The following is a 12,900-nucleotide window of genomic DNA, read 5'->3' as shown; positions in this document are numbered from 1 at the left end:
TGCACAGAACGCTGTTACCTTCCCACCGGAGTGGTCCCTATTTTTCTACTTGCATTTTTACGTGCTTTTGAACTGCTAGGTTGGCAGAAGCTGGGACGAGTATCAGGCGCTCACTCTGTTATGCGGCACTCGGGATTCGACCCGCCAAACTGCTGACCTTCTGATCGACAAGCTCAGTGTCCTAACCCACTGAGACACTGCGTCCCTCAACCAAACATATAGAGCACCAAATAACCCACAGCTGCCTTCTTCTCTTCCTCCTCCTCCTCCTCTTCCTCCTCCTCCATCTGCACCATGAAATTCAAAATGCACTTTATTCAGAGCAATGTCCCAATTTAATCTTTGATGTGTCAAATTTCATGAAGAACATATTTTTTTTTCTCCTGAATATGCAGAGAACAACATGATAGGCCTGGGAAACCTAATTTTTATTTGATGGGGTAAGGATAGAGAATATGACAATATTAGACATCTGTGAGGCAGCTACACAGAGTCATCATCACCAAGTAGCCACGTTTGTCAACTGGTCCCATTTGATCTAACTAGGAAAAGGTGCTTTTTCAAAAGGCAATTGGACTTTGTTTTTCCCTGAAGAGGTTTAGCTTCGCATCCAAGAAGCTTCTTCAGTTCGGATTGAATGGTGGGGAATGGAAGGATTTATATTCCTTGCAGTCATCTGGTCATTGGTACTCTTTCTGAGAGTTGAGGCTGCTTGGAGGTTTATCTGTGCCCTCGGAGTCACCTGAATAGTGCAAATGGGTGCAGAGCCTTCTTGGAACTGCTGAAAGGAATATAAATCCTTCCGTTCTTCACCATTCATTCAGAACTGAAGAAGCTTCTTGGATGAGAAGCAAAATGACTTCAAGGAAAAACAGAGTCCAGCTGCTTTTTGAAAAAACACCTTTGGGACACCTGGATGACTCAGAATCTCCATAGTCACTGAACCTTTTTCCCATCTTCCTTTTTTCTCTCTTTTTTGAGATATCTTTCAGACAGACAAGCGGTTGATCTTCCCTTAAAACTTGCTTCCTTTCGCAAAAGTAGGATGCTGAGCTTGTCGATCAGAAGGTCAGCAGTTTGGCGGGTCGAATCCCGAGTGCCGCATAACAGAGTGAGCGCCTGTTACTCGTCCCAGCTTCTGCCAACCTAGCAGTTCGAAAGCACATAAAAATGCAAGTAGAAAAATAGGGACCACTACGGTGGGAAGGTAACAGCGTTCCGTGCGCCTCTGGCATCTAGTCATGCCGGCCACGTGACCACGAACACATCCTCGGACAAACGCTGGCTCTTTGGCTTTGAAACGGAGATGAGCACCGGCCCCTAGAGTCGGAAACGACTAGCACGCATGTGCGGGGGAACCTTTACCTTTTTACTAAGTCTGCAAACTGATAGGACTTTGATCTAGAGGATGTCACTTATTGAAAGGGGGGGGAAAGGGGGGAAGTCACGTTCTCTGTCTTCCTCCTCCTGTTGGCTTTAATAAATGTTTAAAGAGGTGTCTTCAAAGTTGGTTCCATGTGGAGCGCATCTCATTTTTAAAACCCCGATACTGCAACGGTTATCTATGTCTGTGCTCAGCATGATTTTCTCAATTATTAATTATCTCAGGGCTTTAAAAATCTGGACACACACCTACAGGATCCAACCATTTTTTGACTTTGGGGGGGTGTTTATTGGGCCGTCCTGCTGTCTCTCTGTGTCTTCTTCACCCCTTGAAATATCAGCTTTAATTTAGTTTAGTTTAGTTTAGTTTTATTGGATTTCTATACCGCCCTTCTCCCTAGGGACTCAGGGCGGTTCACAGGGCATATATAAATAGGTATACAAAAATTAAAAGAAAATTAAACCATGCCCAATTAAAATATAACAATAATGAAATAATAAAACCAATTAAAAACCCAAATTCCCCTTCAGGCCAGACCAGCTAACTCAAACAAGTGGGTCTTCAACCCGCGACGGAAGGATCGGAGGTCCGATGCCATCCGGAGCTCAACCGGCAGTTGGTTCCAAAGTGCCGGGGCACCCACAGAGAAGGCCCTCCCCCTGGGGGCCACCAGTCGACATTCCCTGACCGGAGGCACCCTGAGGAGGCCCTCTCTGTGGGCACGCACAGGGCGGAGGGGAGTTGACGCCGGCAGCAGGTGGTCCTCGAGGTATCCCAGACCCATGCCATGTAAGGACTTAAAGATCATAACCAAGACCTTGAACCTCACCCGGAAGACAACTGGTAACCAATGCAGCTCGCGGAGCAAAGGTGTAACATGGGAGTACCGGGAAACTCCCAGGACAACTCTCGCGGCCGCATTCTGTACCAGTTGGAGCCTCCGAGTGGTCTTCAAGGGAAGCCCCATGTAGAGAGCATTACAATAGTCTAGGCGAGAGGTCACGAGCGCATGAGTGACCGTACACAAGGCATCATTTATACCTTAGAGTGGCGAAGCAGGGAAATAAGGTACCCTTTGGCTCATCTGTGATGCTAGACGGTCTTTCACCTGGCAATCTCTTTGAAATCTTGACATCTTTTTCTCCCAGCTTTAGCACCTTCTTTAAGAAAAACGTCACAGGAGGTAATAGTTGCCAAAAGAATGGCTTTTAGGTCCATTGCTGCCCCGTTTGAGCCTCCATTTCCATATATACAGTACATAGATCTCCCTCCCTCCCTCCCTCTGTCTTTTCTTTTCTTTCTTTCTTTCCTTCTTTCTTTCTTTCTTTCTCTTCCATCCATCTCCTTATGTCTTCAGGCTCCACTCTCCCCACTGTTTTCTTCCTTCCTTCCTTCCTTCCTTCCTTCCTTCCTTCCTTCCTTCCTTCTTTAGGCTCCTCTCCCTCTTTTCTTCTTCTTTTCTTTCTTTCTTTTCCATTCACCTTCTTATATCTTTATGCTCCACTCTCTTCTTTCTTTCTTTCTTTCTTTCTTTCTTTCTTTCTTTCTTTCTTTCTCTTCCATCCACTTCCTTCTTCAGGCTCCATTTTCCCCTCCCCTTTTCCCTCCTTCCCTCCCTCCCTCCCTCCCTTCTTTCTTTCTTTCTTTCCTTCCTTCCTTTCTCTTTCTTTCATTCTTTTTTCGTTCTTTCTTTGTTTCTTTCTTCCTCAGGGGAGAGCAAATCTGTGATAAGTGATTTGCACTGAAGTGCATTTAGGCTGCATCAAGTGGCTGCCAGGGACAAGTGAAACCAGAAGACAAGTGTTGAGTGAAGGGTCTACTAGTGTTCCCAGGGACTGAGCGGTGTTTATGAGTGATGGTCTTAAAAACACGCAATGGAGTTGCACAAAGAATTTGCACTTGTGATGTAAACAGGACAAGCTGTGCTCTGTACAAAAAGCATGAGATTCTTTGCCGAGGAAAGGTCAGTGTGAAGCATCAGAAGAAAGTTTCCATTCAAAGGCGACTGAACAAAATCTCTGCATCTGATCAATTTTCTGCTAGTTCAGATCAAATCAGATACCTTCAAATTGATTGAACATTTCTGAGCATGTGTGCATCTCTGTCTCTCTCCCTCACACACATACACACACACAAACATGCGCACACGCACACACACACACACACACAGAGAGAGAGAGAGAGAGAGAGAGAGAGAGAGAGAGAGAGAGAGAGAATTGAACTTATGTACAGTATTAAACTGAATCTTTTGGGCAATAGAAGTCAGCCTGATTACTTTAAAGTTTCAAAGGTTGTTTATTTACAGTGCTGCCATAGACAAAAATAGAACTGAAATTTGAACTGCTTTGAATCTGATCCTCATGTCTCTCATTTTGCATATAGGATTTTCCCATCCTTTTAGCACCCATTTGTGGGAGTGATAATTTACTTTTTTGCAAATAAAAGGCAGACAAGATATTAATGCTTCTTCTAATTAACCCCAAGTCAACGAGGGATCTTCCCCCCCCCCATTTAGATGTGAAGATCCGACAAGATATACAAATTCCCATTAGATTCCTGGATCTGAGTTTACTCATGCTTGCATTCTGAACCTTAATCTCGGGGGGGGGGGGTCTGAATTAAACACTAAAATAGGAACATTACACAGGATCCATTGATAAGTGTGATAGATGTTAGCACAGAACAAAGCAGCAACCAAACTCCAGGTTTGATAAATGTGTGAAGCTGAAAACTGTGAGCAGAGAAAAGAGACTTCTGTGCCTGAATAAAGACAGATGATTACAGTAATAAATCATTGGGGGGGGGGGAAGAATCACCCTGTAGGGTATTTCTTCTGTCTGGAGCCCATAGCATTTCTCAAAATCAGACTTTTTCCCATCCATTTTACCCTCCAGCAAGACCCTTCCCCGAATTTTTATTTGGTTTCAAATAAAACCAAATCCATCATCCAGTTCTCAGCCACTGCCTCCCATCACAGCTACATTAATCTCATCCTTTGTTTTCAGAACTGTTTCCCTGACCTTTTGCATCTAATTTTTAAGGAATATTTATTATCTCCAGGTGCTAACAAATAGCCGAAGCCCTACAGGAGAGGCAGGGCTGTCTTGAACGTGTTCTCACGCTGCCTATAGTCTCAGGACGAAGTGATTTGTGGCTTAGCTAAAGCTGATGTTCCATCAAAGATTATCACTCACTTTGTGGCCAGGCCTCCGGAAAGTTGCCTTGATAATTAGGCAGCGGTTTGAAATTGCCAACTCCACAGAAAAAGGCTGGGGAACAAGCAGGATTGCGAAGAGTCAAACACTGATGAAATACACGTGGTCCTTGACTTACGACCACAATGGAGCCCAACATTTATGTGGCTAAGTGAGACATTTGTTAAGTGAGTTTTACGACCTTTCTTGCCACAGTCATTAAGTGAGTCGCTGCAGTTCAAAAGTCACTTGGTGCTTTACAGCCCTGTCAAAGCAGTTTATGGAGTTAGTATTTGGCCCCTCAACAATCTGGGTCCTCCTTTTACCGACCTCGGAAGGATGGATAGGTTGAATCATCAAACTTCAGCTAATCAGGATCAAACTTCTTGGCAGTGAGCAGTGAGTTAGCCTGCAGTGCTGCATTCTAACCACTGGGACACCGGCTAAGCGGCCAGTCGTAAATTGAGGATTACCTATAATGACGATAGCAAAAAAAGTTGCACGGCACTATCCTCGTTCAGTCTGTTTGCCTTTGAAGACAACTGTTCCAACCGGGTGACGCTGCCCCATGGGGAAGCAGAACGAGAGGCGATGGTTTTTCAACAGGCAGCTTTCCAAGATCTTAACATTGCTAAACACACAGTAACCCATCTGCTCTGTCGAAGATGCTCTCGTTCATTTATTCCCGGCGTCTTGCGCATTTCTGTTTTAATCGCCCTTGAGAAGTTCAACTGGGAGCGTTCATGCGTTCCGCATTTCCAAACTCCTGGAAGTTGATGTGAAATAAATACATGCAACCAGCATGTATTTATGACAGATGTAGTGTCCTCTGTGTGTGTGTGTGTGTGTGTGTGTGTGTGTGTCACATGAGTAACCTGTGTGATTTGCAGAATGATCACAGCAAAAAAGATTGTAAAACTTGCCGTGGCTCACTTAACAAAGAGCCGTTGGAAATGAGATGGGTGGGAAATCAATTTAATCAGTAAGTAACACAATTGTCTGTCTCAGCAGCAGAAATCGCAACCCCAGTTTGCCGTCATAAATCGAGGACTACCTGTATTTGAGTTGGGATGGGTGATCAGCCTCCTTCCACGTAGGGTTTCCACGCCAGTGGCTTCCTTCATTGGTTTTCACTCATAAACCTGGAGACAGGGAGGCTGAGCAGTGCCACAGGGTGATCAAGAGAGAAAGTCTTGGGGCTAAGTCATGTTTTGATGAGGTCATCTTCTTTTTAATTTCCCTCTCGATATCAGTGGTTGGAACATGGGAGGTGGTTATTTGGGGGGGGTGTTTTTTCCTCCACCCCCCTTCCCCCTTAAAGCCACAGACATTCTACTCTGGGAAAAGTGATTGCGATCCAAGCATAAAATAAATCGGAAGATAGGAGAGCTTTTAACTTCCTCCGTCCAGTGCTTCCCGACCCTTGATACCTGAGGCTTTTGTGGTTTGAAGCACTTGAGTCCCTTCAGATCTAAAAGATTTCACTTAGAGGGAAGAGGCTTATTCCCCTCTTCTGCCCTGTGTTTTGAAGGGGACTGAATGATCCAGCCTTGATCCTTTTTTTCAAAAAAAAAAGAAGAGGGTGAAGTTGTGACGTCCCCATGCATACAAGAGAGCTGGACAGGAACAATTAAAGTGTGCTTAAGTATTTGTAACTATGAATTCTTTTCATTCAAGGCAGGACAATGCTTGTGCTAAACTATAATCCCAGCAGGATTAGCTTAGTTGCCTCCAGTACCATCAGTCTTCCCAGGAAGGCCAGACAGGAAACCCAACCAGGTAACTTAATTCTACTTTATTGTAAGGCTACATGAACTGAATCTTGCAAGTCTGGAAGTACCAATCTCCCACTGTCTCTTTTATAGCCTGAGAAGTTAGGAAGGATGCTTTCTTTCTCTTATCCGATCACTTCCTAGGCAGCGTCTCTTCCAGTCTCCCAGGATCTTTCCTACGTACCATTACAGTGTCAGGCCCTCAAGAAACCAGGAGCTGGGATAGAGTTCAAAAGTACTATGAGTTTACTTCATGCTACCTGTATTCAAGAATCTGATCTGAGAGGTCTCTGGTGCTCTCCAAGCTTGGTTGTTTTCTTGCAGACATTTCAATACCCAAACTAGATAACATCATAGTTTAGGTAATGAAATGTCTGCAAGAAAACAACCAAGCTCAGAGAGCACCAAGGACCCCTCATTTCAGCCCTGAGCAATGAATATTCTCCTTGATAAGAATCTGATCTATTAAGTGCCAAGGCAAATCGGCAATAGATAAGAGTCACTGGAATTCACGAGGGTTTGGACTTAAGTCTCTTATGGGATATCATGACTGATGATGTGTTTTGCCCCACCTTTGGGCTCCACCTGATCACCTCCTGCATACAGGTGCCATTGTTCTTTCAGTGTCCAAGTGTGTGAGATTCCCCCTTACTAAAGAACTCGACAGAGAAATTTCTCCTGCGCTAGCTAGTGTGTCGACCTAGTTGTTGCTGCTTCTGGCAGGTCAAACATCCAGCCGAGCTTCTGGTTTACTCGTTTGCTATAAATAGCTTCTTCCCAACATTGCTATGTCTACAGCAGGTGAGGCCATAAGCCCTGATGGACATTTGGCATTTTGCTCAGGGGAGGATAAAGAGAGATGCCTGACATGATTCCCACGTGCATGCTTTGCATGACTTGTTTGGAGAAGACCTCCGACTTCTTTCTCCTGTCAGATCTACCTTTGGATTGTGAGGATTCCTGCATATTTATAATGGAGTGTCCCACACAGCACCATTACAAACTAAGGTGTGCTCACCTAGATTGGCCCTCACTGTCTGTTCTCACGATGACCAACCCAGTAGACATGGAAGTCCACTAGTCTTCTACCAGATGGCCTTCAGAGGTAGCCCCACTGATATCAAGACTATTAGCCGTTGATCCCCAAAGAAGAGACAGGAGGCCCTTCTTAATTTGGGGGGGGGGGCTTCGGTTGGATGAATCTCAGCTAACCAGGCCATTCTTGCAGGGATAATTTCTGCGTTGGGACTGATAGGGACCACTTCCTTTTTCGTTTATAACATTGGCATCAACTCCTGTTGAGTTTTCCAACTGGGTCTCATCTGGCTTAATTTAAATTGTAACACAACCACCTTGGAAACTCACATGATTTGCTCAGATCTTATATGGAATGTCGGGGCTGTAGGGGAAAAAATATACCCCCATGAATCATGAGTAGCTGCCTCTATTTCCATGGGTCTCCTTCCTGGTTCCTCTACGGTGGCCTTTTTGGCCATTCACCATGCTGCTCTCATCCAGGACAAAGCATGACTGATGTTTCTTGGCGTCTTCTGTTGCAATTTATAGAAATTTCCTGGCACACTTGAATGGGTCTATTAAACACCAGCTTGGCTACCTGGGCCCTAAAAATAGATCCTACAGTCTATGGTCCACTGGAGGACTTGAGAAATTAAGGAATCAATTAACTGTCCCAATTCTGAGACAGAGAGGAGATAGTGCAGGCTCCAGATACTTTGCTTAAAAAAAAGAGAGAGAGAAGCTCACTTTTTCGGCCAGCCAAAAAGCTTTATTTTGTGTCTCTATATTAAGCCAAGAATTCAAGAGTTTTTGCATGGAGTGAAGGAAGAAGTAGCTGGTCCTTGTCTGAAATTGCAGCGTGTTTCTGAAATCTACAAAAAAAAACACCAAAATTGAGAGTGGCTTTTGTGAATCTAGAATAAACCCGAGAGATCCCGTCTTAGTAACAGTGTGATCAGTGGCACTCAAGTCATAAGCCATGAATCAGGGCTAAGCTGTTTTCTTGGCAGCTGTATCTTTAAATGGAGACCTTCAACCTCTATAACCTGAGACTTAAATACGACTTAGAGGGACAGTTACATTTTGGGGTTAGGGAGGAAAAGAAATTAGTCAAATTAGGGGGGAAAATATCCTTTCTTTTTTTAAAAAAATCTCACTTTTAATCACAAGCTTTTCCCCTGGTGGATTTTGCTAAAAATACATTTGTGATCAATAACATCTATGTCTGATGCTCTCACTGTAGTCCCTTCTATCCAAAGGATTACGGCGAGACACCGGGAGTTTGAGCATCTTAAAAACCGGTCCTTGCATGTTCGGAGATGCTACTTTTCAAATTCTTTCTCACTCTGTCCCACTTTGCTGAGTTCACCTTGCTGAAAGGTTATGCTCTTGAACAAAATTATTCTGATGGTTCCCCCAGTGCCATGGCAACAGATTATGATGTCAGCAGCATAGACAAGAGGGGAGGGGGAAAAACAGTTACTAAGAGGAAACAGATTATAAAGAGGGAAAATTCACTTTGCAATGATGGGGTTTTTTTCTTCTCCGACTTCTTTGTTTGCAAACGTCCGTGTCATTTTTTAAAAAATGATTCAGTGAAGGCAGGAAGATATTACATTTGTGGTTGTTGTTGTTATGTTGTGTTTTCTAAGAATGCTGTTTTACTTCTAAGCTTCCAATACCGTAAATGCAGGAAGGACTTCCTTTTATGGTTTCTAAGAATGCAGTTTTATTATTCCCCTCGTTTCGGAATTCTGGGAGTTGAAATCCATACATCTTAATGTTGACGTGGGTGAGAAACTCAAGCACCTATTCCCAGCTGGTCCCTCCAGATGGGCCAGGACTGTTCTACTCCCCCAAATCCCCAGTGCTGACTGGGGAATTCTGGGAATTCTCAACTACCAAGTTGAGAAGCAAAAATGTCCAGGTGAGCAAGGATTAGTTTTAACATCCCCTTTGCACAAACTGTATGCTTCTGTGATGCTCCAAAGGGTGGCGTGGTGGGTTATATATCTTAGATGGGAAAGACCATTGCACTTTTCCTGAAACTGTTGTCATAGCAATAAACCAGCCTTGCAACTTATTGGTTCTAGGTTCTAAAGAGGCAAGAAAGTTGGGGAAAGGCAGGCAACCTCTTTCAATTCAATTAGGAAAGGAGCAGAGCGTTTCACCCTGGTGGCCTGACCGACCATCATCAGTGGCCAGGGCAAAGTTCTCCAGATGGTTTCAACTGTCCTTTTAAGGCGTCACAGTTCCTAATCCTCATGGATCAGGAGAAAAGCATTTTCCCTGAGAAATTCTTGCCACGATCCATAAAATAGCAGCAAAGGAATTCATATTCCAAAGCACAAGTAAATAATAGATAACCGTCAGGCCAATTCATTAATGTCTAAATGTCAATATTTTGCTAATGGCATAATTACCCAGTAAGCCCAAATGCCAGTCTATGAAACAAAACAGCAAACAATTTGTCCTCAGGCAGTCATGCATAATTATCAAGAGATTTTAAAACACTATCTAATTGTATTTATCTCTGTTGCGTGCTGGCAAATCTGCTGCCAACTTCTCTTTTGAACTAGCTGTTCAACTCTCTCCTGTCTTCTCCAAGCAACCTATATCCCTACCCTGAAAGACTTAATTTGCTACTATTAATGGCAGAAAACCAGATGTCAGTAGCCTTTCTCAGGTCCCCTAGCAACTGGAAGACAGCATCTGTTCTGTAAAAGAAGTCAGCTTTGCTTTTGTTTTGAAGTTGATGAAGCTGAGAAGCAGGAAGGCCAGCATTTTTGTAAAGGAATCCTCCTTTGGCCTGGTGACTGATGCACCAGGAGGTCCATGGGAGAAGGAAGTCCCCATGTGGCCATATTCTGCATTCAAGGAACAAAGCTTGGTCTGCTGTTGGGATCAGCAGATCAGCCTACAGATACCCAGACCCAAACCCTCTGGGAGATTTCTCCAGAACTGAGTTGCAGTTCCAACTAGATGATAACAGAGAGTCCTTCACTTATGATCATATTCTCATAAATGAGTAGAGAGGAGGATTTTTCAGCTGTGATGCCTCTGCTTTCACCATGGAAGAAATAGATGATAGACAGACAGACGATAGATACATAGATAGATAGATAGATAGATAGATAGATAGATAGATAGACAGAAGATAGACAGAAGATAGACAGATATGATAGATTAGATATAAAGATGATAGATGAAAGAAAAGAAAGAAAGAAAGAAAGAAAGAAAGAAAGAAAGAAAGAAAGAAAGAAAGAAAGAAAGAAAGAAAGAAAGAAAGAAAGAAAGAAAGAAAGACACAATGTCATTCCTTTGAAAAGCTTCCCCTGGAGAAATTATCCACCTAATTTCTCAGCCTGCAAAATCTGGGGACTGGTTTTCTTCTGCTGTTTGGGACCAGTACCATCATTAAACCCCACCGTAATTCTCTCTGCCTATCCAGCTAGTTTTTGAATGCCGGCTAGGCGAGAGTGACAATTTCCCGCCCTCCTCACTGCTCGCATTTCAGAGTGTTGGACGCCATCCTGGCCCTGAATTAGCCCAAGGCTTGAAAGCTGAAGATCCAAAGCCACTTGAAGCAGAAGAGGCCTTCATCAAACACCTCCGTGTCTTGAGTGGGTTACAGGAGCTTCCAGAGACACCGCCTGGTCTGGCTATGCGAGGCTTGGATTACAAAGAGAAGGAGACATAGATCTGAATCCTAGCTGAGTTACTTTGCTCCTTGGGAGGGATCAGTCCGTTAACATGGGGGGAAAGGAAGGGCCAAGGTTAGAGACAGGCAACCAAGAGGAACAGAAGACTTGACCCCTCAACCAGAGAGCGAAGCACCCGTACAGGTAGCCCTGAAACCAGACAACAAGGATACGCTAGCACTCCTCAGACACCTGTAAGGATGTCCCACAAACTTGTTCTCTTGTTTCAGAGGGCAGAAAAAGCCCTAGAGATAGAAAAAAAAAGTGGTTTCCGAAAGTCTTCACCACAATTGTCAATTTCAATTGTTGTTTTCTTTTGTTTTGAAGAGAATTTTAGATCTTCTTGGAACCTGCCAATAACTTTAGTTTTCGGCACTGAAAAGAATAAATGAATTATGATTAAGTAAACATGTCATTGCCAACCCATCTAGTCTAGACAGGGATGGACTGGGGGGAGGGGGGCTCCCAGAACTTCACAATTCATAGGTCCAAACTAATCAAAGCCTCCTTCTTTTTTGCACCCCAAACCTGGATGCAGCTCTGGCAATGTTGTATCTTAGTTTCCCCTTACTAATCCTAAGTTATCAGAGACTCTCTGGGATGGGTGTGTTAATAGAATCCTTCTTATTTGTTTATAAAATTTATAGGCTGCCCACCTTACCTCAAGGTAACTCTGGGTGGTTTCCTGCACAAAAGATCTTAAGAGCAGATGTTCTACATCCCTTGATGAAGAATATCTGCTCTTGACTCTCAGGAAATCATCATTTTCTGATGGTGAGAACAATTACCCACTGGAACGGCAGAAGTTGTGGGTCCTCCGACACTGGAGGTTTTTTTAAAAAAAAGATATTGGACAATCATTTGTCTGAAAGGGTAGAGCGTTTCCTGGCTGAGCAGGGGGAAGGGACTAGAAGACCTCCAAGGTCCCTTCCAAATTTCTTCTCCTCTTATTCTGTTACCTTGGACCTGCTGTATTGGAGATTTGACCAGATCGTGTTTTGCTTTGTTGAATGTAGGAGAATAGTAGCTAAAAAAATGTTTCCTGCTACACCCTTGCAATCTGCATACCTGTTTCCCAAAATCAGGCCCCCCAAGGAAACGTTGTGCATTTGGTAAATATTTCACTTAGCCTGCATTTGGAAGAATAACGGTTTAAAATACACGATCCCATAGAAGCAGCAAGTAAGCCCGTTGTAAGTATGTAGGAGTGGACTGTTCTGCCTTTTGTGTTCTCCTCTCTCTCTCCATCATCCGACCAAGTATGTTAATCCACTGCATTTTAATTTTCCTTCTACTAATGTTCTGTCCCTTCCCTGATCCTCACCCCCTTCCTCCGATCATGACAAACTTGATTTTCCTCCTCTAAATTTTTCTTAAGTTTTCTTTTTTTTTCTTTTTTGTTGTTTTACCCTTTCATTCTAACTTTAGTTCATTTTGTTGTGTGGTAACCGCAGTTATGGATGACGCCTCTCCTGGCACACAGGAATATATTATGTTACGGCAAGACTCCATCCAATCTACGGAGCTAAAGAAAAGACAATCCCCTTTCCGAACTAAATGCCATGAAATCTTCTGTTGCCCTCTGAAGCAAGTCCACCTCAAAGAGAACACAGAGCTGGAAGGTTTGTGCTCCATGCATCTTTTCTTTCCTTTTGCCCTTTTTGGTTTTCCTTCTCCTCCTTTGATTCCTTCTCCCTTTCCTTTTTTTTCCTCATTTCTTCTTTGCTTTGTTTTCTGGAAAGGCTGCGCCTGGCCTGTTGAGTCTCCTAATGTTCACCTCTGGCCTGCATCTGACGCTACAGGATATGAGAAGCTGCCTAGAATTCATCTCT

The 12,900-nt window shown here is 43.7% G+C and overlaps 1 protein-coding gene across 2 annotated transcripts in view; it reads left to right on the top strand.

The window, feature by feature from the left end:
* LOC308673226 (fibroblast growth factor 13-like) overlaps window positions 1-12,900 on the top strand; it is a gene marked incomplete at its 5' end in the record, with an annotated part of 88,030 nt that overhangs the window by 27,246 nt on the left and 47,884 nt on the right. Inside the window, one exon of one of the 2 annotated variants that reach the window (XM_081336755.1) lies at window positions 12,523-12,690. In XM_081336755.1, coding sequence (XP_081192881.1) covers window positions 12,523-12,690 — 168 coding nt within the window. Of the gene's footprint in view, window positions 1-12,496; window positions 12,691-12,900 lie in introns of both variants that reach the window. The other variant, XM_081336757.1, reaches the window with a different exon arrangement.

The sequence above is a fragment of the Vipera berus genome (assembly GCF_964194415.1).
Source record: "Vipera berus genome assembly, chromosome: 11".
Taxonomy (NCBI): Eukaryota; Metazoa; Chordata; class Lepidosauria; order Squamata; family Viperidae; genus Vipera; species Vipera berus.
Note: the sequence above shows the minus strand (reverse complement) of the source record. Positions and strands in the feature narration are given on the sequence as shown.